This window comes from Colius striatus, chromosome 1 (genome assembly GCF_028858725.1).
Source record: "Colius striatus isolate bColStr4 chromosome 1, bColStr4.1.hap1, whole genome shotgun sequence".
Classification (NCBI taxonomy): domain Eukaryota; kingdom Metazoa; phylum Chordata; class Aves; order Coliiformes; family Coliidae; genus Colius; species Colius striatus.
This window is the reverse complement of record NC_084759.1, coordinates 121,856,024-121,882,996: the sequence shown is the minus strand read 5'-3', so window position 1 is coordinate 121,882,996 and position 26,973 is coordinate 121,856,024. Positions and strand designations below refer to the sequence as shown.

The 26,973-nt window shown below is 48.6% G+C and overlaps 3 protein-coding genes across 8 annotated transcripts in view; 2 read left to right on the top strand and 1 right to left on the bottom strand.

The window, feature by feature from the left end:
- The first annotated feature begins 1,455 nt into the window (after window positions 1-1,455).
- LOC104554018 (cytochrome c oxidase copper chaperone) lies at window positions 1,456-4,618 on the top strand. Its single transcript, XM_061988731.1, has 4 exons — window positions 1,456-1,564; window positions 1,677-1,822; window positions 3,902-4,012; window positions 4,411-4,618. Exons 2-3 carry the CDS (start codon window positions 1,704-1,706, stop codon window positions 3,984-3,986), a joined length of 204 nt encoding a protein of 67 aa, XP_061844715.1. The 5' UTR covers window positions 1,456-1,564; window positions 1,677-1,703; the 3' UTR covers window positions 3,987-4,012; window positions 4,411-4,618.
- A 5,402-nt stretch (window positions 4,619-10,020) lies between these two features.
- POPDC2 (popeye domain containing 2) overlaps window positions 10,021-26,973 on the top strand; it is a 23,831-nt gene continuing 6,878 nt past the window's right edge. Inside the window, exons 1-4 of one of the 3 annotated variants that reach the window (XM_062005337.1) lie at window positions 10,021-10,895; window positions 13,275-13,383; window positions 16,844-17,213; window positions 21,379-21,560. In XM_062005337.1, the coding sequence (XP_061861321.1) occupies window positions 10,405-10,895; window positions 13,275-13,383; window positions 16,844-17,213; window positions 21,379-21,461 (1,053 nt within the window). In that variant the 5' untranslated portion in view covers window positions 10,021-10,404 and the 3' untranslated portion in view covers window positions 21,462-21,560. Of the gene's footprint in view, window positions 10,896-13,274; window positions 13,384-16,843; window positions 17,352-21,376; window positions 21,561-26,973 lie in introns of those variants that run through there. The other 2 variants (XM_062005347.1, XM_062005327.1) reach the window with 2 other exon arrangements.
- PLA1A (phospholipase A1 member A) overlaps window positions 23,226-26,973 on the bottom strand; it is a 22,244-nt gene continuing 18,496 nt past the window's right edge. For 2 of the 4 annotated variants that reach the window (XM_062005297.1, XM_062005310.1), the window contains exons 11-12: window positions 24,803-24,967; window positions 23,226-23,687 (exon numbers count right to left, since the gene is read on the bottom strand). In XM_062005297.1, the coding sequence (XP_061861281.1) occupies window positions 23,603-23,687; window positions 24,803-24,967 (250 nt within the window). In that variant the 3' untranslated portion in view covers window positions 23,226-23,602. The remainder of the gene's footprint in view (window positions 23,688-24,802; window positions 24,968-26,973) is intronic. The other 2 variants (XM_062005302.1, XM_062005317.1) reach the window with 2 other exon arrangements.

Below are 26,973 nucleotides of genomic sequence, written 5' to 3'. Positions count from 1 at the left end.
CTGTAAAAGAGCTAGGATCTACTTCTTGTTTCTCTGTGAGAATGAGGGGATCAGAAAAAAAATCTTTTATCATTTACTCATTCAGATAGCATGAATCAGTGGTGCTGACAGTCACCTTAGTGATCCAGACACACTGAAGAGCAAAGTCTCTCAATGGAGAATGATCTCGCTTCTGGCCTGGCTTATTGAAAGAGAAATACTGAAAATAGCAAAATATTTCTCTCTGTCTTGCCCAGGGCTCTTCATAACAACAGGGTTGCGTGTTATTTCATGCCTTGTATAGGGCAAGACCCTCTTCAATCTTCTACCTGACAGGAGTCTTCAGAACCCTAGCAGACAGAGCTATGTTTTGCAGAGATTGGGAGCATGTAACCTGTTTTATAGGAGCCACTGCTATTTATTCTTCATCTCAGACCAAAATAAATACCTCTGTGACTGGCAAGTATGGGATACTCAAGTGTAAAAGACTCATCCTAAAAGTCAGAAATTAATTAAATACTGACTTTCTGTCCCCTCAAATGTTCTTGACAGTATTCCTACGATTTTGTATCCCCTTAGTACCTGATGTAAGCTTACAGTTCTTCTTTGATCCTTGCTACACCCCATTAAAAGGGACAGCAGCTGCATCCCAGCAGGCATATTCTTCAGCAGTGCCACATCCACTGATGTGCAACCCTTCCCTGATTACCTGTGTGGGATGTCTCTTGGCTCTGCAACGTGCCTGCCAGTCTGTTAACATGTGCAAGTATAAGTCTGTCATCATCAGGGCTGGCTGCGGGCACAAGTGTAGCACACAGCTGCCTTAAGGAGCTGACAGACCTTGGCAAAACAGCCAAGTAGTTTTGTGTATGGTACAGACCTGGGAGGTCTGGTTTAGGGCGGAGCACAAAGGAAATGCAGCTCTGTATCTTTTCCCTTACTGCCTCTCTCAGGGCCTCAGTCATGAAACAGAGTTTCACGCTGCCGATGATGATGGCAGTGTCCCACCTGTGTGCAGCACCTGCATACAGCCCCGGGTTCATCGCTCCCACAGAACTCCAGACTTCTGTGCACAACTGAGCACAGAAGAGCTCTGCGCAAGAGCCGAGCTCTCGTTGCGCCCCACTGCTCCAGCAGGAAAACAGAGCCTGAGGGAGCTGGCAACAACTTCCTGCTTGTGAAGCCCGTCTCTGGCAGAACTGGAATCCTGTGGGTTGCTGCCCTTGCTGGAAGTGCGGCGGCTGGCGGGTCCTCTCAGGTGCTGACGCTGTTTTTCACCCACCTGCCCGCTCCCTCCTTTGCACTCTGGCTCGTTAAGTATCGAGTGTCCCCGGAGAACGCCTCTTTCGCCACACTGACTGATGGCAGAGAGCGCAGACGCATTTCCGCCATCACAGCCCGAGGCCGCCGTGTGAGCGAGCGGCAGCTGCGACTCGGGCGCCGGGAGAGGCGGAGGTGTCCCTGCCGGACTCCATCTCCCGGCGTGCCGCGTGGGGCGGGCGCAGGCGCGGAAGGGGTGTTATCCCGGAACCCGCGGAGCCTGCGAGGTTGCCAAGGGTCGTCTCTCCGCTCTCACGCGCGGCAGGTAGCGGGGCGCGGAGGGGAGAGGGGCAGGGGCTGGGGGCGGCTTGCGTGAGGGGAGTACCCCCCGCTAACAGCCGCTCCCGCCCTTTTCTTTCCTGCCCCTCCCTCTACAGGCTGTGCGTGCCGCGGAGCCGCTCGCCATGTCGACGATGGCTGCCGCCAGCTGCGACACCAAGGGCGCGGGCGAAGCGCGGGAAGAGAAGAAGCCGCTGAAGCCCTGCTGCGCCTGCCCGGAGACCAAGAAGGCGCGGGACGCCTGGTGAGGGTCACAGGCGCCGGCGGCGTCGGCTCCCGCCTCGGGGTGGGAGGGGAGGTGGCCTCGAGCTTGCTGGGGCTGCCCCGAGCTCCCTGGAGCGGCTGGAGGCACCTGTGCGGGCATTCGCTTGCACGGGCTCGGCTCTTTGTCGAGCTCCTGAGGCCTTTTAACCAGTCCTGTTGTCTGCTTCCCGCCTGTGTGTGCGGCCTGGCCCAGTGGGTCTCCCTCCCTGCCCCACTAGTCTCTGCTTTCACAGAATGGTAGGGTTTGGAAGGGACCTTTACAGATCATCCAGTCCAACCCCCTTGCTAAAGCAGGTTCACCTCCATCAGGTCACACAGGAACACATCCAGGCGGGTTTGAAAACCTCCAGAGAAGGAGACTCCACATCCTCCCTGGGCAGCCTGTGCCAGGGCTCCATCACCCTCACAGGAAGGAAGCATCTCCTTGTGTTTAAAGTGGAACTTTTAGTGTTCCAGCTTTTTTCCTGTCCATGGACAGTACAGAAAAATGTGTTGCCCCATCTTCCTGGAGTTTCTGCTCCTGCCAGCATGCTGGGTGATTTTTGGGAGCCTGATCTTCCACAAATGGAGGGTGCTAGAGCATCCATGAGAGGTGGGAGAGGAGAAAATGTCTTAAAAGATTAAATTAGGAATTAAGATATGTAGTATTTCATAGCCCCAGTTTAAATCAGGTTTAAACGCTGTTTACAAATCTTCACTGCCACTGAGTGACTGAAGCAACAAACAGCAGCGGGTAGTAACATTTCCGTTGTTTAGTCCATTATAAAATGTAGTGCTCTTTTAAATAAAGCAAAATACTTTGCTTTCTAGATCTCAGAGGATGACATTTCTCACAGAGGTGCAAAATTTTACAACAATGGATGTACCTGCATTTGTAATTATAGACTTAGTCACAATCACAGGTTGTATCAAATAGCATGAAATGTACCCCCAAAATAGAATTCCTTTGTCTATGGCAGTAAATCTTTGAAGTTTTTGAAACTTTCATCTGCTGACCAAGTTGCCTTTTTAATTTTTTTTTACCTGACAGGTGGTACAGATGTCTTTCAGTTAGTGGCATAGTTCTGGACACTGCATTTTTGCTAAAGGGGTGTGTGTCTAGCTATGTTTTAGAGTGAGGGTGAATCCAAGGCCCCCTATGAAAAGGGTGATAGGATGCAAGTCCCAGATCAGATGGAGTTGCCCTGGGTGGCCAGCAGATCTGTCCATACTTAATGTAATCAACCAGAAATTATTAGGAAAAGAAGATGGTTTAGTTAGTTGTAACTTGGTAACTTGTTCCTTTGGCAGCAGGGGTAGAATGTGGCAGATTAGAATTGATCAGGCATTTGACCTGTGCCCTGCAGAGCAGTGGAATCCCCACCAGTCAGTCAGCAAGTCTGAACAGCTTCTGTAAGAGCTTCATATGCTAACAGTGGTGGGCTCTTACCGCTACTTGAATATTTATTAGACACTTGGATAGATGAGGAACATCAAAAGCTACTCTGTGTGGTAAATAACGTTCTTCAGGAGTAGCTGGATGGGTTTTTTTTTGCTAGGGGCTTACTAAATACCAACTCAAGCTGGACTGAGACGTTACTTATTGGTCGACATTCTGTGTTGGTCTCTTACTGAAGGTATTTTTTTTTATTTCATATTTAATGATTAGAAACTGGTTGCTGATGAGATCAGTGTACTTGATGAAATGATGCAACAGCCTTGTGTTGTGTAACAAATCCTTGTGTACCCTTGCCCAGAATAGACACTGGCCTATTAACAGGAAATTGTGTTACATGCTTCATCAGAGTTTTAAGTGTGCAGACTTGGGCACGTTTTTGAGATGGCATTATGCTTTCCAAAACAGGACAGGATAGGCAAAAAAAATCTCTGGAGCCTAATAGGGTTTTTTGGGTTGTCCCTGTCATCGAGTCCAACCACTAACCTCACACTGCCAGGCCCATCACTAAACTAAACCATGTCCCTCAGCACCTCATCTGTGTGTCTTTTAACTGTCTCTAGGGATGGTGACTCCACCACCTCCTTTGTTGTTGAACCTTGGATATTTTTTTTTGTTTTGCAGCATCATTGAGAAGGGGGAAGAAAACTGTGGGCACCTAATTGAAGCTCACAAGGAGTGTATGAGAGCTCTGGGTTTCAAGATATGAGTGAGATGAGCAGGACTGTGAGTGTGGTGAGTATAGCCTTCAGGACCTTTGCCTCTGAATTGCCCTGACATCTCAGCTGGTTCTGCTGGATGGCCCAGAGTACTGTTGGTGAGGCAAAAGTGCCCTCTTTATGAGAGGGAGGTAATCCTCATTGCCACTAGAGGAGGAAGTACTGCTGTCCTCGTGAGGCTGGCAAAGCCTTCTGGCAGTACGCAGGTTTTGTGAATAGTTCTTGATCAGCAGAGCATGTTCTGCCTCTGTTGTCTTTTAGTAGATCTGAGCCTCAACTTAGATTTTGTATGCCAGGGCAATGTAGGGGTTGGTTTCTGTGGATTTATTGCTCAAGAGGTTTTTTATGTTGAACTGTCCCTCAATATTCAGTAGAAGTCCATGTTTTTGTGAAACTCTTTCCTTTCTCTTCTAGATGGTGCCTGTGGTGTGACTGTGTTACGGAAAGCTGCAAAAATAAATTATTTCTGGAAATTACGTCAAAGAACAAATATAAACAAAGAGTATATTTATAAAGAGTCTGTGCTAGAGTGTGTATCACATCTGTGGCTTTTCCACTCTTAGCTCTTCACCACTACTATACCAAATATATTTTTTTCCTCTTAATAAAAGTCTGAAAATGACCAGTGCCGCTGACTTCTGTTTCCTTAAGTGAAGAAATGGCAGGGCCCTCCTCATTGAAAACAGTGTACTGTAGGAATGGAGAGAAAGAGACAGGCCTGCTTAGTTGTTGACTCAAGCTTGTTGCTTGCTCTGGTAGTGCGGTTGAACAGATGAGCCTTCAGTGGGTTTTCCCACTGATGCAAAGTGAGTAATCCTGCTGGCACAGCTGCCCTGTGACAGCTTTCAGCAGAGTCCTGCTGAGGCTTGTGGTGCCGCCTGAGACAACACATCCAGCTGTGTTTGTACAAAGATGACCACAGCCTTATGAAACAAACTTGCCTTTGAGTCAAAACTGGATTTGCTTTCCCCTCTTTGAAATCTTCCAACTTTTTCCTGAATAACTTTACTCTAGGATTCACAGAGTCACAGAATGGTTGGTGTTGGAAGGGATCTCTAGAGATTATTCAGTCCAGCCCCACTGCCCAAGCAAGTTCACGTCCATCAGGTCACACAGGAACATGTCCAGGTGGGTTTTGAAGACCTCCAGAGGAGACTCCACACCTTGCCTGGGCAGCCTGAGCCAGGGCTCCCTCACCCTTTTTCCTTATGTTTAAGTGGAACTTTTTGTGTTCCAGCTTATGACCATTACCTCTTGTGCCCTCCCTGGAGACAACAGACAACATCTTTACACACACCCTTTAAATACCTGTGTTAATGAGATCCCCCCTCGATCTTCTCTAGGCTGCCTCATTCTTCATGACAAAGAGCTTCCCATATCAAAAAGTCATGAGTCAGGTGTTCCTGCTCCCTTTGCTTGAAGAGCACTGCAGATATATGTACCGGTCACTTGCTTGAAAGAAAGCTTTTTCTTTTTTCCGTGCTCAAGTTTTTGTTGTGTTAATCTTGTGCTAGGGATGAATGGGCTTTTGTTTTCAGGCTTTTTTTTCTCACCTGGGTAGCACTGCAAGGGGAAGGTGGTTGTGGCCTTTGATTCCTTCTCAGAATCTAGAGCAAAAAGGGTGCAGTCTGTGGTTTGTTACATGTGTGGGCCTTTTTTTGGTTCCATGCGATGTTACTGTGCAACCCTGATAACTGTTATTCCTTTGGTGTCTTGACTTTGCTGAAGCCAAGGTCACTGATTACTTCCTCTCCTGCTGAGTCTGCTTTTCAGAAACCGAAGATAGGAAATCTCTGCTTGTGTCTTGGTTCTTGGCTTTGGTCCTCTTGGAGGGATGGGTGTAGTCCTGGTCCTATCTGCCTGCTGGGCCCTGTGCATTCTGAGCTAGCAGTGAACAAGCTGTGAATGTTTAGTGTGTGACGCTTGGTACTGTCTCTGCCAACACTCAGGTTATGTGTGGAGAGTTTAGACTCTGCTTGTGGGAATGTTCTGTAAAGGAACCTGAAGAACTGTACCCTAAAATTCTTGTGGGGGACAAGCACTGCTGTCAGACTTAGCTCTATGCTGCTAGGCTAGTCTGTCCTGAGGTAAGAGTTGTGTCTGTTGGCTTTCAGCCTAAGTGAAGGGATACAGGTATAACCAGCAAAAAGCATTCAAAGCCTTCTGCGGTGCTATGGGACCCACGGCTCTTCTTGGCATTTGTTGTTGTCCTGAGGTACAAACTTGGATTAAGGTCATTTATTGTTGAGTTGGTGCATGTCAGAGCTTGAACCGAAGAGAACATTAAAAGGAGGATGAGCATCAGTTTAGTGGTAGCATGTCCAGTCTGTAAACTGTGGAGATGGTGCCACGGAGTAAAGAGCAGGGCAGGGGTTGGCAGGGGGCGGGTGAGAATGGAGTGCTGTTTAAATCAGGTCAAGAGAAAAAATGAGACCCCGTAAAATTTTACCCAAATTCTATAAACTTAAGAAACAGGGCATCTAGGCCTTTGGGAAGGTAAAAGCACAGCAGATACTTCAGGAAGTTTTTGGAAGAAAAATGATGAGTGAGATGTTGTGATACCTACAGACTAATACCAGTGATGCCCTGTATGATCAAGCAAAATGGAGATGTCTATTTATACCCTCTCTGACTTTAAGCCACTGAGGTCTTAGTGTCCTTAACACAGGTGATTGCACTAGTTTTCAGCTTATGGGATCAGTAACGATCCTGTAGGCTTCCCAAGGATGGGGAAAACAGACAGTCGTTCAGTTACTCTGGGATTTGAGACTGATAATCTCTTGGTGTGGTGCTGTTCTTGAGGACAGAGGATTTATTTGCCAAACATAGTGCAGGTGGCACCTGGATTGCATCATCCCACGGGGCTAAATAGTAAGTGCCACCGATTGAATTCATTTAAAGTGGGGAAATGAGTGCAGATTCTGTTTCCACACTGCCAGTTTCAGTGCTGAAGAGCTTGACATGTCAATTTTTCTTCTTCACAGACTCATTTTGTTCTAATGCCTTTGTCACTTCTTCCAGGGAAGAATCTTAATGCTGCTCAGGTGTTTTCTATGCACTTGCTATCTTGATTCCAAATTGTTTCAGGCCTTGATATCTTCCTTTTCTTACGTGCATGGCTTTCCCCTTGAATCAGTATTGACTTTTGAACTCTCATCTTGGATGAACCTTGACAGCCCTCGATAGGAGACACGTATTCTAATTCAAGGCAAAGCATGAAAGTAAAATTTCTCTTTGGAAAATTGGTCTTTTTAAATTCTTGCTGGGTGGAAAACTGATGGTGCTGTGAAGATGGTCTGTACAGCCACACTACTCTGAAGGGAAAAAGGAAGATTGGGGCCTTGCTTGGGCCTGTAACCTCCTGAATTAGTATGTATTGTGTGCTCAGAGATCTGCCTTTTGAAAGGCTGTGTCATTGTCTCTACAATGCCATGTCCAGCCCCAGCAACTTTGTTTCTATCAAGGGCTTTGTCCTGTTACTGCTGTGGATTTAAAGAAGCCGCAGCAGGCCATTGTGCTGGCGCTGGTGGCACTGCCACCCCAGCACATGCCTCTGGGGTCACTGCAATGCCACTGCCCCTGTGCTGGGAGATTCCAGAGGAGAAGTGCCTTCTTGGTCCTAATGAGTCATTAACATTGTGTTCCAGAGTGTTTTCTAGCTCAGGAATTTGCCTAACTGAGGAGTGGAATTAAGAACAACTTCCCCTCCCCCCCTTCTTTGATATTGCAGATAAAGGTTTTTAGTAGTATGGGAGGTTGGGAGAAATTGCACTGCTGCCTCTCAGAATGCTTCTTTTCATGTAGTTGTATGTTGCTATCCATAGCAGTTCAGGTTTGTCTCACAGATCTTATGTATCTTTCTCATAAATGTTTCCAAATTTGATATCCCAACTCCCCGTTATATCAAATGTCACCTTATCTTGGAAAGAGAGGTCTCTTGTTATACTGGGGTGGGGTGGTGTTTTTTGCAGAGGCCTAAAGGTAGGCAAGTTGTTGGGCTCATCTAGCAAGTAGGTGGCAATGGTATGAAAAGCAGAACTTGGCTTCCAAGATTTTCATTGCAGTTCTTTGCCTATAAGATCATCCTTCTCTCCTTGCAGAGAAAGCCAAGAGAAATGAAGTTCTTCATTCCCATCTGCTTTTGGCAGCTGAGCCCCGTTCTGCTTCAGTCAGAGATAAGGTTCCCTGTTTCACTTCACCCTTAACAGAAAGCATCTTTCTGAGTGGATTGTATTCACCCCCCCATGCAAAGCATAATTTCACAGAATCACAGAATGTTAAAGGTTGGAAGGGACCTTGAAAGATCATCTAGTCCAACCCCCTGCCAGAGCAGGACCACCTAGAGTAGGTCACACAGGAACTTGTCCAGGTGGGTTCTGAATGTCTCCAGAGGAGACACAACAACCCATCTGGGCAGCCTGTGCCAGTGCTCCCTCACCTGAACAGCAAAGAAGTTTTTCATTATGTTTCTTTGGAACCTCTTGTGTTCCAGCTTGTACCCTTTGCCCCTTGTCCTATAATTGAGAACAGCCTGGCTCCGTCCTCCTGACACCTGCCCTTTACGTATTTGTAAACGCTAATGAGGTCACCCCTCAGTCTCCTCCAAGCTAAAGAACCCCAGCTCTCTCAGCCTTTCATCATAAGGGAGATGCTCCACTCCATCATCTTTGTGTGTAAATTTTTCTTGTTTCCTTCCCATATGACAACCTGTCGAGATGTCACAGCCTTCTCTGCTCATAGGAGCCGTCCGTACTGCTCCGTGTTGCACGTGGGCACATCATGGGGAACCTGAGGCCACAATGAATTCTTTAAGGTTGCCATAAAGCACTGCTTTAGCCTCGCCCAGCGCGCAGCATTATTCCAGAGCACAGAAGAGGCGTTGAGGGTGTCTTTAAGTGAGTGGTGCCAATGGCATGTTAGGCAGGGCAGCTGCAGGCTCAGCCTGAAACACGACCACCCTGGAAACCCTATCTCTGCTCCACCGACCCATGCAGGCTGACCTCATGCCACTGACTGACCGTGCGCGCTGTGTCAGTGCCTGAAATGTAGCTGCTTTCTGGTAGCAGGGCAGGTCCGGCCCCTGGGGCTGATTAATGTGTTACTTGAAGCAGGGGAGAAATTGCATTTTTGCATCTTTTTTGCAGTTGACCATGAAGGACTGAACTGCCCCTTGGGCCCATGTCTCAGGTTACCTGAGTGCAAAGTATTGACTTTTCTTGTGCTAAATGAAGGCCTGGGGGGTTCCAAAAATAGCTGTAAAAAACATGAAAATGTGAGGTGTCCTTTCCCAAGGGAGCTTCCCAACACAGCCTATTGTTTCTGAGGTGGGAGAATCCTCCCTCAACTAGAATTTCCATGCGAAACACATTTCCAAGTGTTACACTCCTAAAGTTTTAGGCAGGATAGTTTCTTCGTGCTAGACAAAGCTGTGCCCTGGTGGCTCATTTATTCTAGCTGTATCCCTTGCAGTCACAACTGTCTGCCTGTGCAGAGCTTTACCTTGTGGCCCTTAGTCTAAAACACCCCATGAGATGAAGCTCCCTGGAGCAAGGGGAGGCTGTGCTGCAGTGCCTGGAAAGCAACAACCAAGAAACATCAAGAAACATCCTCTCTTCTTTCAGTTGATTTCCCTGCCCCTGCTCCGAGCCTCAGCAGGAGAAGGAGGTGACCTTTTTCCTTTTATGTGCTGGTGAAAGTGCCTCTCTTGCATGGGCACAGGGCAGTGCAGAGCCTCGTTGTGTGGCTGGAGCTGGAGCTTGCTCGCTTCGATAAGCTGGTTGTTTTCCCCTCTCCTCTCCTCGCGCCGTGCAGGGCTTATCTGGGTGCCTGAGTTATGTTAAGTAGCGAGTGTGTGCCCGGTCTCTGTTCTCCCCGCCGCTTTTGCTCCTTGGATTTCAATTCCAAACATGGTTATCCATTTGGGGTCTCTCTCCTTTCCGCTGCCAAGTGATACACATTCCACACTCCACACCAGCTCCCTGCGCTGCTCTCTGACAGTCGCTATTTCCAGTTGCTGGAGGGCAGGCGAGAGAGGCGGTGCAGGGAGATCTCTGGCCCGTCTGCGAGTTTCCCAGCTAATGGCCTCTACTCTTTCTTTGACTGAGCTTTTCTGGCCTTGTGTTTGCCAGCTCCTTTTTTCGCTGGTGTGGCTAAAGAAAGGACTAGCTGCTGGTTTGTGAGAGGAGAAACAAGCCCTTTGGGGATTATTTTTTGGGGTGCAAAGACGTTTGGCGGCACTTTAAGATGTCACTCTGAAGTGCGCTGCTGTGGGTCAGACGGACCAGCACTCGAGAGGAGGAGGAACAACAGCTACCCAGCAGCTCTGGTTTCAGACCTCTGCAGCACCCTTTGTGTATGACGATTCATTCCGAGCGCAGGACCGCCAGGGAGGGTGGGGAGTAGGGAAGAATGAGTGGAAGTGGCCTCTCTTGGGACCAGGCTGTGCTCCAGCCTCCCGTGTGTGATGCCTGGAAGGAGATTATGGAGGCAGCAGCCTACCAGCTGGCCAGCTGCATCGTCCTCCTGGGTTACATGGGGGGAAGTGGCATCTTCGGGTCCCTCTATATCTTTGGCCTCCTGGCCCCAGGCTACTTCTGCTATGCTCTGTGGGGCTGGCTGAGCGCCTGCGGGCTGGATATCTTCGTCTGGAACATGCTGCTGGTCTTCGCTTGCTTGCTTCAGCTGGCTCACCTGGCTTACCGGCTCCGCAGAGACACCATCCCTCAAGAGTTTGACCTCCTCTACAAGACCATGTACCTGCCCTTGCAGGTGCCCTTGGAAGTCTACAAAGAAATCGTGAAGTGCTGCGAAGAGCAAGTGCAGTCGCTAGTCAGAGACCAGAACTACGCAGTGGAGGGCAAGACGCCGATTGACCGCCTCTCGCTGCTGCTGTCCGGCAGGTAAAGGCTCTCCCATTTCTGAACAGAGCCTGACAGCAAAGGGCTGTGGCTCGTGGTTGTTATCATCACCCTTCGGGGTGAGGATTGCTTCCTTCCTCTGGAAGGGCTTTGAGATATGTATTTGTTTGTTGGGGAGGGAGGTAATTTGCTTTTGGGGGTTGGTTTTGTTTTCATAAACTAGGATATGCCAGGGAATGGTTTGCAGAAGCTATGTGTAGTGAAGTGGCCAGCTTAGCCTTGCCTCGGATACTGTCAGGGAATCCTTACCTCTTTATCTGCTGTTTTAAAGTGATCTTATGTCTAATGGGTGCAGACTGGCTGGGAGAAGGTGTTTCCCAAGGCAAGAGGGCAGTGTGCCCAGACCTGTTGTGTCTAGGGGTAGCAGATGCACCTCTGTGATGTGGACACCGAGTACTCTGAGTCCACAGTTCACCTGCTCCCCCTGGCCAGCAGTGTTCAGGGAGATGTTTCACCCCTGTTCCCAACACCTCAACTCTCGAGGCTCCAAAATGTTTCACTTTGAGGGTCATTTCATCAAGAGAGGGTGCTCTGTGATGGATCCCGCCTCATCGGACCTTGTTTCTCTCCCCTTGTTGTCATGCATTCATGGTGTTCCTTTTTCCCTTGACCACCAAGGAGGACCTCAGGGATCTCTAGGTAGCTGCAGCTGATTGCCTGGCAAGCCATGCACGCTTGCTATACATTTACTGGAGTTTTGATTAATAAGCAAACCATGCTGGTGAAGTTCTGGCATTTGTTTAGCTGGGATCCTGTGGCATGCCTCTATGAACGTAGCTTTTAATGATTTGTAAAATATAAATGCAAAACAGTGATGATATTGGCTTCCCAGGAGCTGCCAGGCACTTGGCACTAACGTTAAGTGAGAGTGAAAAGGGAGGATGTGTGTAAAGGTGAGTTGTGCTGAACTGTAGACGTGTCTCACAAGGATTTTCCTTTGGGAAGACAAACCCAGCATCACCTGAGGCTTGTGTTTCACTGTTCTGGGCCATCCTTTCTGGTGAAGGGGGAGGTAAAGAAGAAGAGAAGAAGGATTGTCCCTTTTTTTGGGTGTTTGTCCCTTTTCTAGGATGTGTTTTAAGAGCACGATGGGACCATGGGCCAGTGCTAAATGGGCAAAGCACCGCAAGGTATTTGGGTTATGTATGAGCACATTGTTGGGTGTCTTTCCCCTTATCAAATGCCTGTGCTGAGCAGCTTGCTCTGAAGTTTACCATCTGTGCCAATAATGTTAGTGGAGAAGAGTCTGTACTGTCTTTCTTTGTACTGGATAATCTGATGCTGCTCAGTGAGCATGCAAGTGCTGCAATGGACAGAAAGGCAATACTGGGGGGGTAGTTGTTCTGCTCTCTTTTGCGGTGCAAAGTGTGCATCTGGGCTGGTATAGGATGCTCTGGGGAGCTGGGATTGGATGTGCATTCCCTGGTACCCACTCTATGGCCTTCTGAGGTCCTTGCTGACCCAGAAGAGCATTACTGCTATTATGGTGCCCCTTCTTGAACTGAACAGTAACAAGACAAGAAGGGCTTAGAAATGCAGAATGTGCCTGGATCAGGAAACCTGCCTTCAGATCCCTGACCCTTCTAAGAAGCACTCCCAGCTGACTGTAAGCCAACAGTCAACTGAGCCTGAAAGCAAGAATTGCCTTTGCTCATGGTATAAAGGGGAAACACGGTGACAGGGAAGCAAGAGGCCCCAGATCTGGTAGTGCAGGGCTACAAATAGAGCTCCAGAGTGCCCTGCCGTTGCCCTAGGCCTGTGCAGCTCTCCTCTCCTCTCACAGTATAGCTGGGTGCAAGTTCGACCTTGATGTTGGTAGGCAATTGTAGTAAAAGTAGGGGAAAGAAATACTTGGGAGGCCAAGTGATTGAATGGCAATGTGTAGCAAACTATGAGCTCACAGTACGATGTGTCAGAAATGATGACCAATGCAATTTGGGAGGGGGTCTGGGTGTACCAGCTTCCCAGCATCTGTGCAGGGAATGCCCTCGTGCAACCCTGTGGACAGGAAGAAGATGCAAGTACGACAAGCCACAGGCTGGCTTAGAAGTACCTGAAAAGCAGCAGCTGTCCCATGGGCTGAGAAGTCTTGGTTTAGGTCCGAGCATTGCACCTGTGATGGCTGGCTTTGCAGCAGGAGGCAGAAAGCAGATGGAACGTGGGTCAGTGGCAGCAGATACCATTTGAGAGAATGGAGGAACAGCCCCATAGACTGGAGCCTCTGCAGCTGTCCTGGAAAGGGATGAGAAGTCCTTTGCTCCCTGGTGGGACCGGCTGCCTGCACATTGTGTGAGCTTCTGAGGTTCGTGTGACATCAGTTTTGTGGCCTCAGCCTGTGCACCTCACCTGTTCTCTCCACAGGGTCCGGGTGAGCCAGGATGGGCAATTCCTTCACTATGTCTTTCCGTACCAGTTCCTGGACTCTCCAGAATGGGAGTCGCTGCGACCCTCTGAGGAAGGAACGTTCCAGGTGAGCCCGCGCGCGGCCCTGCTGCAGCCCAGCTTCACCTCTCCCTGCTTCCTTGCATGGCTGAGAAGGGGACACAGGAAGCTCGTTAAGCCATTCAAAGCTAAACAGGAACACTTTGCTCCCCTTGCTTGCATTTAGCCAGCACAGGATGCTGCAATCAGCTGATTTTTTACCTAAGTATTTAAAGGGTGGATGTCAAGAGGATGGGGTGACACTTTCTTTCTGTCGGCTCCAGTGACAGGACAAGGGGACAATGGACATAAGCTGGAACACAAAAAGTTCCTGTGTGACCTAAATGGAGGTGAATCTGCTTTAGCAGGGGGGTTGGACTGGATGATCTCTAGAGGTCCCTTCTACCCTCACGATTTTATGATTGATCTCCCTCTGAAAATCTCAGTGTGTGCTCCTACTACCAGCAGCTAGATAGGAGTGTGGTGCTCCTTCCAGTTTAGCAGGGAGACAAGGTATCAGATTGCTGGCTCTCTTCCATGCTGGCGTTCCCCACTACCTGTGTTGATGCATTTGCCCAGCACACTGCTAGCAGGGCACATCATTCCAGCATCAGCATGGCAGCCCTGGCAATATGCAGCAGTGATCCATAAATGTCCTTTTCCTCACAGAACTTTCTGATGGCGATATGTTTGGGGTGGAGAAATAGAAAGGGTGATTCACACCCGAATATGGTCCTTTCTGAGCAGAAGAATTCTTCGCTGAGAGGACAGACCAATTCTTACTTGCAGCAACTGAAAGGACTTTGCTCTTGCTGTCAACACCCCACAGTATTTGTTTGGCTTTCCTTCTGGAGGAGATTACTTAAGCTGACATCTCTCTGCCTTTAGCTCACATCCCAAGACAGGCTGGTCCCTGTCAGGATGTCAGTCTAGAAGATGTCAGTCAGGGCATATGAGGAAGGATTGTGCTAATCCTTTGGGAGCACAGGATAGTCTTGAGGGATTGATGATGCTTTCTTATGAGGGCAGCTCTTCAAGTCTGCTCTCCTTAGGTCTGAATTTGGCCCACAAGTGAAAGGGTCATTGCGGCCACTCCTGAAAGCTCTGCTGTTACCAGTGATTATGGTCTTGCAAGAGGAACGGTCACAGAAGATGTCTGACCCGTGTGACTGTGGCACAGAAATAGGGATGTCAGGCCCAGAGAACGGTGTAGAAAGGGCAACAACAGCATGGCTGTGCTAGATAGGGGTGAGAGTATCTCATGTCTCGCACAGGGCTTCAATCTGGCAGCGGACTGCTTCTGGCTCCTGGACTATATTTGCCCAAGAGTCAAGCAGAGAGAACAATGGCTGCCTGGTGCTTTTGGCAGAGAAATGACTGTCTGGATATAGCATGCAACCTCCAGACACACTAATTTCTGTGGGACTGAATGTTCCCACAGACCGCCTGAGTGTCCTTATCTGTGGTGCACGAGACAGCTCAGGAGCAAGCTGGTGCCAGGCCATATTGGCCCTGCCAGCACCACGCTCCTGGCCCCTCTCCTGCCCCTTGAGACAGAGCTGGGCAGGGAGGTCGTCTGTGCCCAGCCTCATCGTGGAGAGGTAGAGGCCTTGGTGGGGAAGAGCTGCAGCTGGGTGCTGGAAATGCCCAAGACCCACATCTGCCTACTGAGGGGCAGGCAGAAGTAGCAGCCTGCATGAGACCAGCATGCAACAGATGACACCTGAGCAGTCCATGGTCCTGGGAGGATATTGGTCTTGATGCTTAGCCATGGTGATGTGCTGCTTTTGGCAGCTGTTTAACCCGCTAATCCCTCTTACCTGTGTAGTTAATAAAACCCTGTGGCATATCTCAACCTTATTCCTAGCATCACAGTTGTTTCGTTAAAGAAGTGCATGTTTGCCTCTGGGACTTTGCTGGAAGAAGGCAGGGAAGGTTTTCCTTGCCCAGGTTTTCCTTGTGGCCCTCTGGATTGAACAGTTTCATTCCTGAGCCCACTGAAAAATGGCAGAAGTATAACTTAGCCTACAAGGAGAGGTGGTTTCCTTGAGCTTTCTGCTTTGGCTATCTCTTCTTCCCACAGGACTTCTGGCACCCAGTGCCTGAAGGAGTTGGGTTTCAGGGCTGGCACTTTCCCCCAGAAGGCTGAATTATGAGCACTGCTGATGCTGGAGTGATCGTGTTGGGAGCAATTTGTGACTGAAATCCATCATGGTGTCTTTGTTAGGAGTCAGGTTTTCTTGTTACATCTCACTTCCTTATGAGAAGTGGAGGTTTTTGACTGCTGTGCCAGAAGTTGATTAGGAGAAAGAGGTACTGGTCATTTCAATTTCTGTGTGACCCTTCCTCTCGCTCACCTTGGCCTAGGAAAGTTCTCAGGTTTTATCCCCTATATTTCTTTCATAGGGCAGCTGCTTGCATGGCTGTGGCATTAAATATCAAACCCAAGGACACACACATGCAGCCAAGCTGTGTTCAGCTTCCCAGTGACCCTCTGCCACAGTGACTGGCCAAGGAGACCCCTGGATATAGAATGAACGGGAGCACCAGGATAGTTTGGCTCTGGCACTTGTTCACATGCTGATGTCTCCATTACACTCGGATGTTCTTTTTTGGCCCGAGGTAGTTTGGCCCTTCCTGTGTTTCTTGTCTATTATTATTATTGTTATTATTATTATTATTATTATTATTGTTATTATTATTATTATTATTATTATTATTATTATTATATCACAATATACACTTGTGTACTATATAATATTATCAAATTATTAATGGCCTGGTCTTACAGCTGGGGGAAAAATGGCCTCTGTTCACATTGTCAAAACCCAAAGCAAAACGAAATGTTCACTAAAATAAATGCAATAAAACCTGAGGTGAGTTCCCTACCTACACACAAACACAGTAAAACCCTTTTAATTCCTCTCTCACTGAACCATGCACATATATGCTGTGCTGTTCAGCCCCACAGCAGCCAGCAGAGCTAGCTGGCAAGATAGGACATCCCTCTGGCACAGGGTGACCAGGCAAGCCTTCCAGGTGGACCTTCCCACCACCCTGGGCCTTATCGGAGCAGGGCTTATGCAACCCAGCGGCAGGATAGGCCATCAGCTTGCTGCAGGGCTACTGGCTGGTGGCTTGGGCTGGCAGAAACACCCACCTCTGTAACTATTCTATAGAGGGATAAGAATATCTTCTCATTTCAAATACATTGCTCAGGTGTCTACAGGGAGCATCATCGGAAGGCCAGAGTGAAACTTAGCCAGCCACATGGCTAGATTCAGCAAGGGCATGCCACCGATTGCCTAGGAAAGCCTGGCCTCTGGCTTCTTGGGGAGAAGAGACAGTGGTGTTTAAGGATCTATCTTAGGGTAAGGATTCAGTTTGCCTCGAAGGAGAGCAGGCGTCAAAGGTGCTTATGGTCTTCCTTGGAGAGAAGCAGGCAGCCCCAGGGCAGGTGACCCCCACCCAGGCAGTGGGGCTCACTCCGCTCCCTCCCTGCTCCACAGGTCACGCTGACGGCCGAGACCGACTGCAGCTTCATCACCTGGCCAAGGAAGAAGCTGTACCTCCTCCTGAGGAAAGACCGCTACGTTGCTCGGCTCTTCTCCTCCCACCTGGGCTACGACATCTCGGAGAAGCTCTACTCCCTCAACGAGAAGCTCTTCGCCAAATTCGGCCTTCGCTTCGACATCCGCCTGCCCAGCCTCTACCACGTCCTCGGGCCAGCCTCCTCTGAAGGGGAGTCGGAGGACTGTGAGGAGGAGAGGCTGTCGGCCTCTGCCCAGGCCGTTGCCTCCGAGCCCCCTCCACAGCCGCCGCCGCCGCCGCCGCCAGTCCCACGGCCCCGCGCATCCCGGCCCGACAGTGACCCGCTGGGTGAGGACTCCACCAGTCTTGTCTTGGAAGATTTTGCTGAGTTGCCGGGGTCTTTTATGGACTATGTGAGCGAAGGGGAGTATATGAAGTGAGGGCACTCCTGGCACAGGCACGCCTCACCCTATGTGGGACCCCCGCGTAAGTACCTGCTTGTGGAAGCAAGTCTTTCCCGTGAGGCAGCTGCCCGGGCAGAGCGGCGGCCCCCAGCCTCTTGCCCTTGCTGGCCATGGGTTTGCTCCTCCACAACGTGGGGATTTTTTTTTGCCTGCTGCCCTAAGGTATCCGAGGATGCATGTGCAGTTTTCTCATAGACCAGCAGCAGGGTAGAGGCTTGACTCCGGATGCCAATCGCACTGTAGAGTGAAAAGGCTGGTTAGCTGGCTGCAAGAAGCTTTTCCCTTACCCTGTCCTCCTCCCTCTGTCAAGAGAGGCAGAGAAACCAAAATGGTGTCCAGGCTGATGAGTGCCCTTGGAGACCCCACAGGGCTCTCTGTGGTATCTGGCTTGCCATGAGGTAGAGATGTGCCTGAAGATAATCCAGTATTGAGCTGAGGAAGATGTCTGCAGGTGAGAGAGCAGACAGCTCAGGAGATGCTGACAGGAGTAGAAACAGCTTCAGGGTTTACAGCAGGATTGACAGTGAGAAGTTGCTGTACGCTCTGCAAATGCTCAGTCTGGGCAGGGGGAGAAGGCTCAGAGCTGCTCATCCCACTGTTTGCTTTGCCCTCTTTGTTTCTGCTGAGCTTTGCCTCAGCCAAATCCTCAAGATATTGAAAAGCCTGCCCGGTGTGGTACAGCTCTTGCCTCCAATCACCCTGGCTAGACTTTTTACTTTCCAGTGAGTGGGAGTGAGATTCTCACTTCCAAAATGCCAAATCCTTGCTCTGCGAGAGAAGAATTCCTGGGTCCTGGAGGAGCAATGCAGGCAAACAGAAATAGACAGGAGGGTAGCTCATGCTTGAAATTCAGATCCAAGTGGCTAAGAGAGCAATTCCACGCTGAGTTGCATTTAGCCAGCTGCTGTGCACCAGTTGCAGACACTGAAATGTGCGTTCCTGCTGCTGCCTCATAATAGCTGCTTTCTGGCAGCCAGCTGCAAAGCACTAAGCCTGGGACTGGGATTTCTGTCCTAGAAGGGACAACTGCTTGTGTCCCAGTTGGGTTTGCGTGGTGGGGGAGGAGAGTTGCAGAGTTGGGCTGCAGCTGGGGAGACTGTCTTCTACACCCTGGTCTTCCCTGCACCCACTTGAGTCTACTGGGCTGCAAAGGAAGCTGGCAGGAAGCATGACTCGCTGGCAGTAAGCGTGAAGCAGGACTCCTGGCATGAGCCCTGACAAGTCTGCAGCCATCTTCCCTATCCTACAGTGCTCAGGCATGGGCCTTATGGCTGTGAGGGCAAGGGGACAATCCATGCTCCATGCTCTATGTGGGAAGGCTGTCTGGGTCACTTGCTGTTTGCAGTAGGCCTCATTTTTTTGGCTGTTTCATCCAATTGCTGCTCTTAGTTTTTGAAAAACAGTGGTACTGGAAGACTTTGTGTTATGTACAGTTCTTTGGGTTGAGTCATGTGCCTGTTCCTCTACTGCTTCCATGCCTCCAAATCTTCAAATCTGGGACGTGAAGGAAGGAACAACTGTATTTTGTTTTGCTTGAATCAGATAAAAAGTCAGCAAGTGTTTTGCTTAGGTGCTGTGATGTTGGTTGTTTATTTATTTTTAAAGAAAAGAGGCACAGAGGAAAAAACAAAGAGAAGGAATGAAGATTTTTCTGTTTTTCCTAGCTTAGAAGTCCTAGGTCCCTGGTTTGCTGGTAGATTGCTGGAGACATGAATTTGCAGCTTTTTCAGTCTTTGCTTGGAGAGGCAGGAACATTGAATCACTTACAAGATAGCTGTCTTCCTAACTGTCAGACATTCCTGTTGAATACATGCAATCAGAAGTGAATGCAGATAGTGTGGTGGACGTGGTGAGGTCGCCCTGTCTCTGCTTTGCTTGTATTTTTTCTTCTCTGCGGCAGGATACCCATTCTCAGGTCACCAGTAGAATTTTCCTAGTTGATCAGGCTCAATAAAATCAGGATTTCAAATGCAATTAAAAAGAGAAAAGAGGCAAGGAACACTACAGCTTCTTTTTTTTTTTGAGTCATTTCCACCCATTTTTTGGTTGTGACTTGGTTACTGTGAACTTACACACACGCACATGAGTTGTGTGTGCTTGCGTGTTTTGGGGAAAGTTTGTGCAACTCAGCACAAAGCTGTTCTTTCTTTTACACAGTCCTTTTTATGGCACGTTGGAGGCTGCAAGCTTTTGCCTTTCTAGATCTTCTGAAGGAAGCAGTGTCAAGGTGTGCTGATCCTTGCAGCAGAGGCCTGTGATAAAGCCCAAATGTTGCAGAGGCCGGTATTTGAGGCGGGAGAGGAGGGTGATCTTCCTTGTCTGTCAGTCTAGAGACAACAGCCAGTGTGGTATTTTTATTCCTAAGCTACTTAGTTAAGGAAACACAAACAGTTCAGACTGTTCACAACAGTGGAAGGAGCGCTTCCTTGTTACTCTTCTCCCTGCTTGGGTGTCCTAGTTACATCCCATCCCAGCAACACAACAGCAGTTGTCACATCTGGACTTGAGTGCCTAACCCACAAAAATTAGTGATACAGAATGGCTGCAGTTTTGTCTTTTGGCCAGGCACTTGTTAGAGCTCAGCAGATGATCTCATCTGGTCTGCTGTGGCCTGGGGAAAACCCTTGCAGAACTTTTTTCTTGGAAGTGGTAAAAACGTCTCTAACAAACAGGGAAATTCCCCTGCAGTGTTGTTTGGAGTAAGCAATAGCAAAAGCTCCCCTGAGGGGACTTTCCCCTGGTCTGTGCTCTCATCCCCTTCCTCAGCATCTTCCAGCCTCACAGCTCTCTGAATTCCCCATGCTCAAGTGCTTCTATGGATCCCATTCCTTTTTACTGTCTGTCACTACAACATCCACCTTGCAGTAGCACAGTGCAGAGGGCAATTCTTGAATGCCCTGAGGAGCTGCAAAGGTTATGCAGAAGGGTATATTCCTGGGAGATATATTGGCCTACCGGTCTCATCATCTAGTTCCTGGAAAGAGTTTCCATGGTGCTTATGAGCCAGTCTACTCATGAGCAAGACAGACTGTGATATCCCACCAACAAGCATTCTTTCACTGAGGAGAGAGATCTCAATAACTTAACAGGCTGCCTGTTTAAAAGAGGCAGGTTCAGAGGTTCTGTCCAAGGCTTGCTGTAACAGTGTACTGCTCTATATAGCTCAATGCTCTGCAGCAAACTAAGCTTTATTCCTTGCATGAAAGCCCAGAGCCACCTGCTTTCCCCACTTTTTGTATTGCATTTGCTCCTAGCTTGTTTCTATCAAGAGCTTGCAAAATGTGAAGCTGTTGCCACCTAGTTTCGTGTGCTTACACCTTGGGACTGGCTTCCTCTTTGGTGGGTGAGGTGGGTGGATGGATGCTTGATGGCCTGTAGCTTGGTATCTAAGTTGCTAGGAATCATTTTATGCGTTCTTTGAGAGCAAAATCAAAGGAGCTGTGTGCTTTGTTTCACCAGTACCTCAGGTGGTGCTTTGGAGGGGTTGTTTTTACTGTCTCAGGATGGGTGTGTAACACCATTTTCTCATTTATCACACGTTGAAGAATTACATAGTTCTGCACGATCGTTTAGGAGGGGAAGAGAAAGACAGGTAATGGTGGGCTTTGTGAGGTTTGTATCTTGGAAAAGTTTGGAAGTAAAATTTATTCCTGTAATAATAATGGTGCTCTCTTTCTCTCTCTCTCCTCCCCCACCCCCTGCCCTTCTCTCTCTCCCCTCCTTTTTCTCTCTCCCTCTCTCTTCCTCCCTTTCTGTGTCCTTCTGTCTCCATCTCCGTCTCCGTCTCCTCTCCTCTCCTCTCCTCTCCTCTCCTCTCCTCTCCTCTCCTCTCCTCTCCTCTCCTCTCCGTCTCCCCCTTTTTCTCTCTCCCTCCCTTTTTTCCTCTCTTCCCCACTACTTTTTCTCTCTCCTCTTTTTTTTTCCTCTCTCTCCTTCCCTTTTTTCCTCTCTCTCTCCCTCCCTCTTTTTCTCTCTTCCCATCTTTTTCTCTCCCCCCCCCATACCCGCTCCCTGTCTCCCATTTTCCTATTTTCTCCACTCTTTTGCAGCCTCTGGAAACTTCCAGAGTTCTCCCCACTCTCTCTGCAAAGGACGAGCCCCTCTGGCTCCCACTCAGACCCCTGAACTCTAGGGAACAACAGGCTGTTTTGACCCTGAAGCCCCTCCAAGGAAGCTTTATGCTCACCCAGGTTTCTGACCAGAGACACGCTTTAGCACGCACCGAGACGTCTGCCTGCAGACGTGTACGCTCAGGAGCACGTGAAGCACACGCGTGAGACTGCGGTGTGACACTCCAGCACCTCCCACCCTGTGGCTGTTCACCAGAGCTGGCTGCCCCAGTGTGCCTCCACGGTTTGTTTTCCACTCTTTCCTCTCTGAGGTGTTTGGGCAGCTGTGATGCCAAGGTACACTGATACCAGCCTGCTCACAGAATCTGTGTTCCCTTTGATTTAATGATTCCCATTAAAGTCAGAAATGAAACTATTTGGTGTTTGAGGATTTGGAGAGGGAGATGACACTGTTGGAAAGGCTTGAGGGGATCTCAAGGCATGGAGGGGAAAGTACAGGGGAAAATGAGCTTTGCTAATGGGCTTGCAATGAAGCATGATATGAAGATCTGACATCATGCTTCTCACTGGCCTTCCACTCTAGTAAGACCAGAAATTACTTTTCCAGGGGTTAGGATTTATCATTTATGACAAGCACCATTTCTCAAAGAGGTGGGGACAGCCTGGTTGTTTCAGGCCTGGGGATCACTCAGCTGATGGTTGTCACTGTGCTCTGTTGCTGTGTTCCTGCTTCAGTCTGACCCCGTTGCCCTTCACCACTAGGAAATGTCTCCAGCAAATGAACTTGAGAGCTGCTGGGGTCCACTCCACACAGGAACTGAAGTGCATGATGAAGCTGTGTCCATCTGTCATGGTATTTTATCCACCTGTCTGAAGTGGTGGAGCGAGCTGAATTATGCACTGCCCTTCACAGGTGCCTGTAGAGCCTCCAACAAGAAGCTCCCTGGAATCTCTTTAGTTATGGCACCAACTAACCTGGATCTCTGTCAGGTTGTCAGGGCCCATCTCTAACGCCCTCCTGATGAGTGTATGCTGGAGATAGTGTTCGCTAGCTGGCCTTCTAAACAGCCACGTGGCAGGGCCAGAAGGCTGGGACGTGAGCTGAAAGCAGGAGCTAACTCTGCAGTGACACTGTCTAATGGAGCAGTAGTGACAGCTCGTGCCAAATGACAGGCTTCCTCAGGGCTGAAATGCCTTTAGCCTGTCCCTGTCTCCTGACCGTGGTGTTTCTGGTGCACTTCTCTACCACCCAGTGAAGCCAGTGCAGGGAACAAGAGAAAATGGTGTACAGAAGATGGCATTTGTGGGCAGAAGTGACGCAGAACTTTCTCCTCTTTAATTTGCACAAGCATCAGGGCGATGGAAAAGGTGGATGGGCGATGGCTGTTTCTATCTGTGTGTCTCATTTTGTAATCTTTCACAAATTCTTTGCAAATCTCAGCTGCTTTTCAGGGTCTTAAAGGCTGTGCTGACTTCCTGGACCTAATTTGTGTTATGTGGCCCTTTAGCTACAATGTTCCATTCTCCTCCTCCTATTACCTTCTATCCTGGGCAGAGCACTGCGGTGCTCCTGATGTGTTTCACTTCATGTGAGCTTCCAAGAGAATGAGCCAACATCCAGAAGGAGCTGCTTCAGGCCTGTCATGGGAAGGAGATTCATTCTGATTATTCAGCAGGAGCACTGATATGAAATCAATAGGATCTCAATCTGAAAGCATCCTGCAGCTAGGAGTAGGGGATTTCCCACTGGAGTGTTGGCTAAGAACGACTCCTTCCTGTGCCAAACCTGAACCGCACTTTGCTGAGGAAAAATAACACTTCTCACCTTTAACGTGAAGTTATCAGGGCACTTTAATATAAATCATGAACCATCCCAACACTCCTGGTGTCAGAAAGAGTGATATTATCGTCTTCTTTCACACAGATCCAAGCCTTGAGATTAGATGACTCACACTTCCAGAGCCAGCAACAGAATATGTAAGATAAAACCTAATCCAGTCTTTTAACTGTGAGGTCTTGATGTAACCAGCCTCATACTCACCAATCTGCCGCACACTTCTTTTCCTTGACACCTTGTCCCTAATGCAGGAAGGAAAAAACTCATCCAGTTTGATGGTGAAGGTATCACCCGTGAGCAGAGAGCAGCAGCTGTTTTAGGGCTGCTTTTTGGGTTTGGGTGTACCTGCACTCTCTGAAGGCAGCCCTAGGCACAAGCAGCGGGCAGCTCGTAGGAGATGTCTGCGTTTCTGGGGAGGGTGAGGTTCCAGGGCAGGCATGACGTTGTCCTGCTGTGGGAAGAGCACAGGGAGGTCAGGCTGGGCATTAGCAGGTGGAGGTTCATAAGTGAGAAAAAGCCCCATCTCAACTTTGGGGTGCTTCTCTCTGCAAAGCATATGAGTAAGGAACAGTCCTTAGGCTCAAAGGAGTGCCTGCTGTATGCATCCCTATCTGAAACTACAGGATATGTTTTTACTGCATTGTGCTTGAGTCTCCTTACTGTCCATCAGAAGAGAATTGGAATGTGAGCACAGTCTCCCTTCTGTTTCTGGTTTTCCCTGCTTTGGAGTACCCCCTGTCTTGCTTCAGCCTAGTGCCAGCCTAAGAGTCAACTCAGAAACAACAAGGCCAGAGGTATATGTGTCAGTATAGACTCAGCTATTTTGCCCTGCCTGTAAGAACTTTGGATCTGCAAACCTCCTGGCAATAATACTGCATTATGGAGAAGACCATTGCCTCTCTCAGAGTAAGGACTTGGCTGCTTTTGCTCTAGGTAAGGTAGTTATGGCTGAGGGCATATACTCTACAATGTCTGGCCTAGAAAATGTCAAAATGGTTATCTTGGTGCTTTAGCCCTAGTGCTTTATAAACCTGTGCAGTATAAGAAGCAGAAATATATTATGGGTCTCCTGCTGTCTCATCCTGAAAAATGTTTGTCTGTCATGTTTCAGATGGAGGTCCACTGCAGACAGGGGGAAGATGGAGAGAGAAATCAAGAACACAAGGAATAAATTCTAGTTAGTACAAGATTTTCCCTTGGTTTGTGACTTCAGCATCTTCAAGGTGATGTGAGTTGCAGCCATTTTCCTTCCATGGCACTATGCCCTTATCCTGGGAGAAGAATTATAGTAAAGTATCATAGAACACTATCTTGTCAGCTTTTCTCTCTCACAGGCAGAAAAGTATTTACATAAGGACACAGGGGTGATGAGAGAGCCCTCTTTACCTGCTTATCTAAACAGGAGAGAGAATCATAGAATCATAAAATGGTCAGGCTTGGAAGGGACCTCTAGAGATCCTCCAGTTCAAACTCTCTGCTAAAGCATTGTTTCAGAATGCATTGTTTCAAACCACAGGCTGCATCCACAGGCTTAGTGGATCCCTCTAAGATACTCCTGTGACTTACTTGCTGTCGAGAGGCAGTGAGGCTGCACAGAACTTGCCAACAATGGATGGCTCATCCTTCCTCCAAAACTGGTTCTTGGGGAGATACTTCAGTGTCACACTCTTCACCTGGCAGAGGGGAACTCTATGGGCTAGCAGCCGTTTGCCCATCTCCTGGTGCTTAGGTCTGCAAGGAGAGATGTGAGGGAGAACATTCAATCAAACTGCAGATGCCACTGAGATGCAGATGTGTTGAAACACTAGAGGAACCTAGGGTATTATTGCAAAGCCCTCATATAATAAAATGGAGAAGACTAATCTGTTGAAACAGGGCAATGTGTGAGAGTCTTACTAGCTGTATCTCCACGTTTCATCTCTGTAGTCAGGGATATTTCTGTATAAATATCCTTCCTTCCACCACACAGTTAAAACAGCTCTTCTTACTTATAGATTGAAACACACACCAGATTGCTACAGAGAGGTTAATGATAGATAAGATCATCGATGGAAACATGAGTGGTATGGATGGGGACAAGATGTTCACCGTTTCCTCCAGTACATGAACCGTGGTTCTATAAAGAAAGCTAAGAGGTGGCAGGCTCAAAAAGATTGCATGATGCACTGACTACCGTTCCTTTGGAGCTATTAATGTGCTGCCTGTGGGATGTTGTGGATGCTACAAAGTTTACATGACTGCACAAGTCACACGAAGGTGACTAGATTAGTTTGTGGAAGACAAAAGCTACTAAGGGCAAATATCTCACATTTACCTCTGAAAGTCCCTGAAATGTAATTAGTCAGACGTTGGGAAAGTATTTGGGGAAGTATTGCTACATCCTTACACTGCCTTTTTTATACTCTTCTTTGTGTATTTGCTTTTGACCACGTTGAAGGTGGGATGCTTGGAGAGAGGGTTGTTTGCCTATCCCTATGCTCTTACCCAGGTAATGCAAACTGAGAGGTGAACAGAAGCTGGGTAAACAACCAATGATCAGAGCCCAGTTTGTCATGTGCTATGAAGGAATGCTTCCCAGCCATAATTTTTAGGTGGGCCACCTTCCTTCTGTGGAGTCTTATACTTCATCTCCACTTGATACCTCTAAGAGCCTGGAGATCATCAGTTTCCTTGTGCTCATGAAAACTACATGTGTAGAGCAATCCCAGAAGCACCCAGGCAACTGCCTGATCAGAAACGTGATGATGGGGAAAGGGTAGAGGTGACAGAAGGTACAGATGACAAAAGGGTCAGGAAGAGCCTATGGTTCTGCTAACTAAAGTGACAGCTGCACTCAGCATCCTCCTAGGACAGAATGGCTCACCTAAACCAATACAGCTGCAGTACACTGCAGTGGAAGATGCTGGAGGTGTTGTGTGTCTGGCTTGAAGCTGCCAAAAATACAGAGGAACACAGTGAAGTTTAACAAGCAGGCTGAAGAAAGTCACTCCTAGGACTGACAGTTGGTCTAACTCCATGCAACATTAGGATGAATTTAGGACTCTTGGCTGGCTTCAGAAGTCTCTCTTCTTGGATAGAGGAGGATGACATCGTGATGTGTAAGCCATGGCAATGCAGCAAGAGAAGTGTGCCTGCGAAACAAGCTCCTTGCTCCAGACATGGCAGCTTTCGGGCTAGGGACCATGCCTCTTGAGGCACCCTGAGCAATGTGTGTGGGGTGATGGCATCCCAAGGAATGAGGTCAGGGAGAGGAGAAGGGCAGTGTGAGGCAAGACGTAACTCTGCGAGTCACTCGCTGAAGGTATGAGACTGGGTGATTGTTCTTGAGGCCCTGTGCGTGTCCTGGGAACCATGGGACATGCCATATATGCAAGGCAGAGCACCTGAAACAATCAGTGACCAATCAATGTCTGAACTGTGGTGGGAGAATCTAGGTTACATGCCTGTTTGACACTCTGAGCTTGTCTGCACTGGAGGGCTGAGCTTTGCCTAGAGCAAGGAAGCTCCTTTGCTCTTTGCCACAGCGTGAATTAAAGGGGATATCTCCAAGCACACTCTCAAGTCTGTAGGTTTACTGCTGTAAGCAGATTGTTTGGTTTAGCTTTGTGCCTCTTCAGAAGGTGGTTAGATGAAACACAGCTAGATGAAACACAGCTAGATGAAACACAGCTGCTGTTCTGCCAGGGTAAGGGTAACTTACTGTCTGTAACTCTGCTGTTTCATTAGAACTTGAGAGT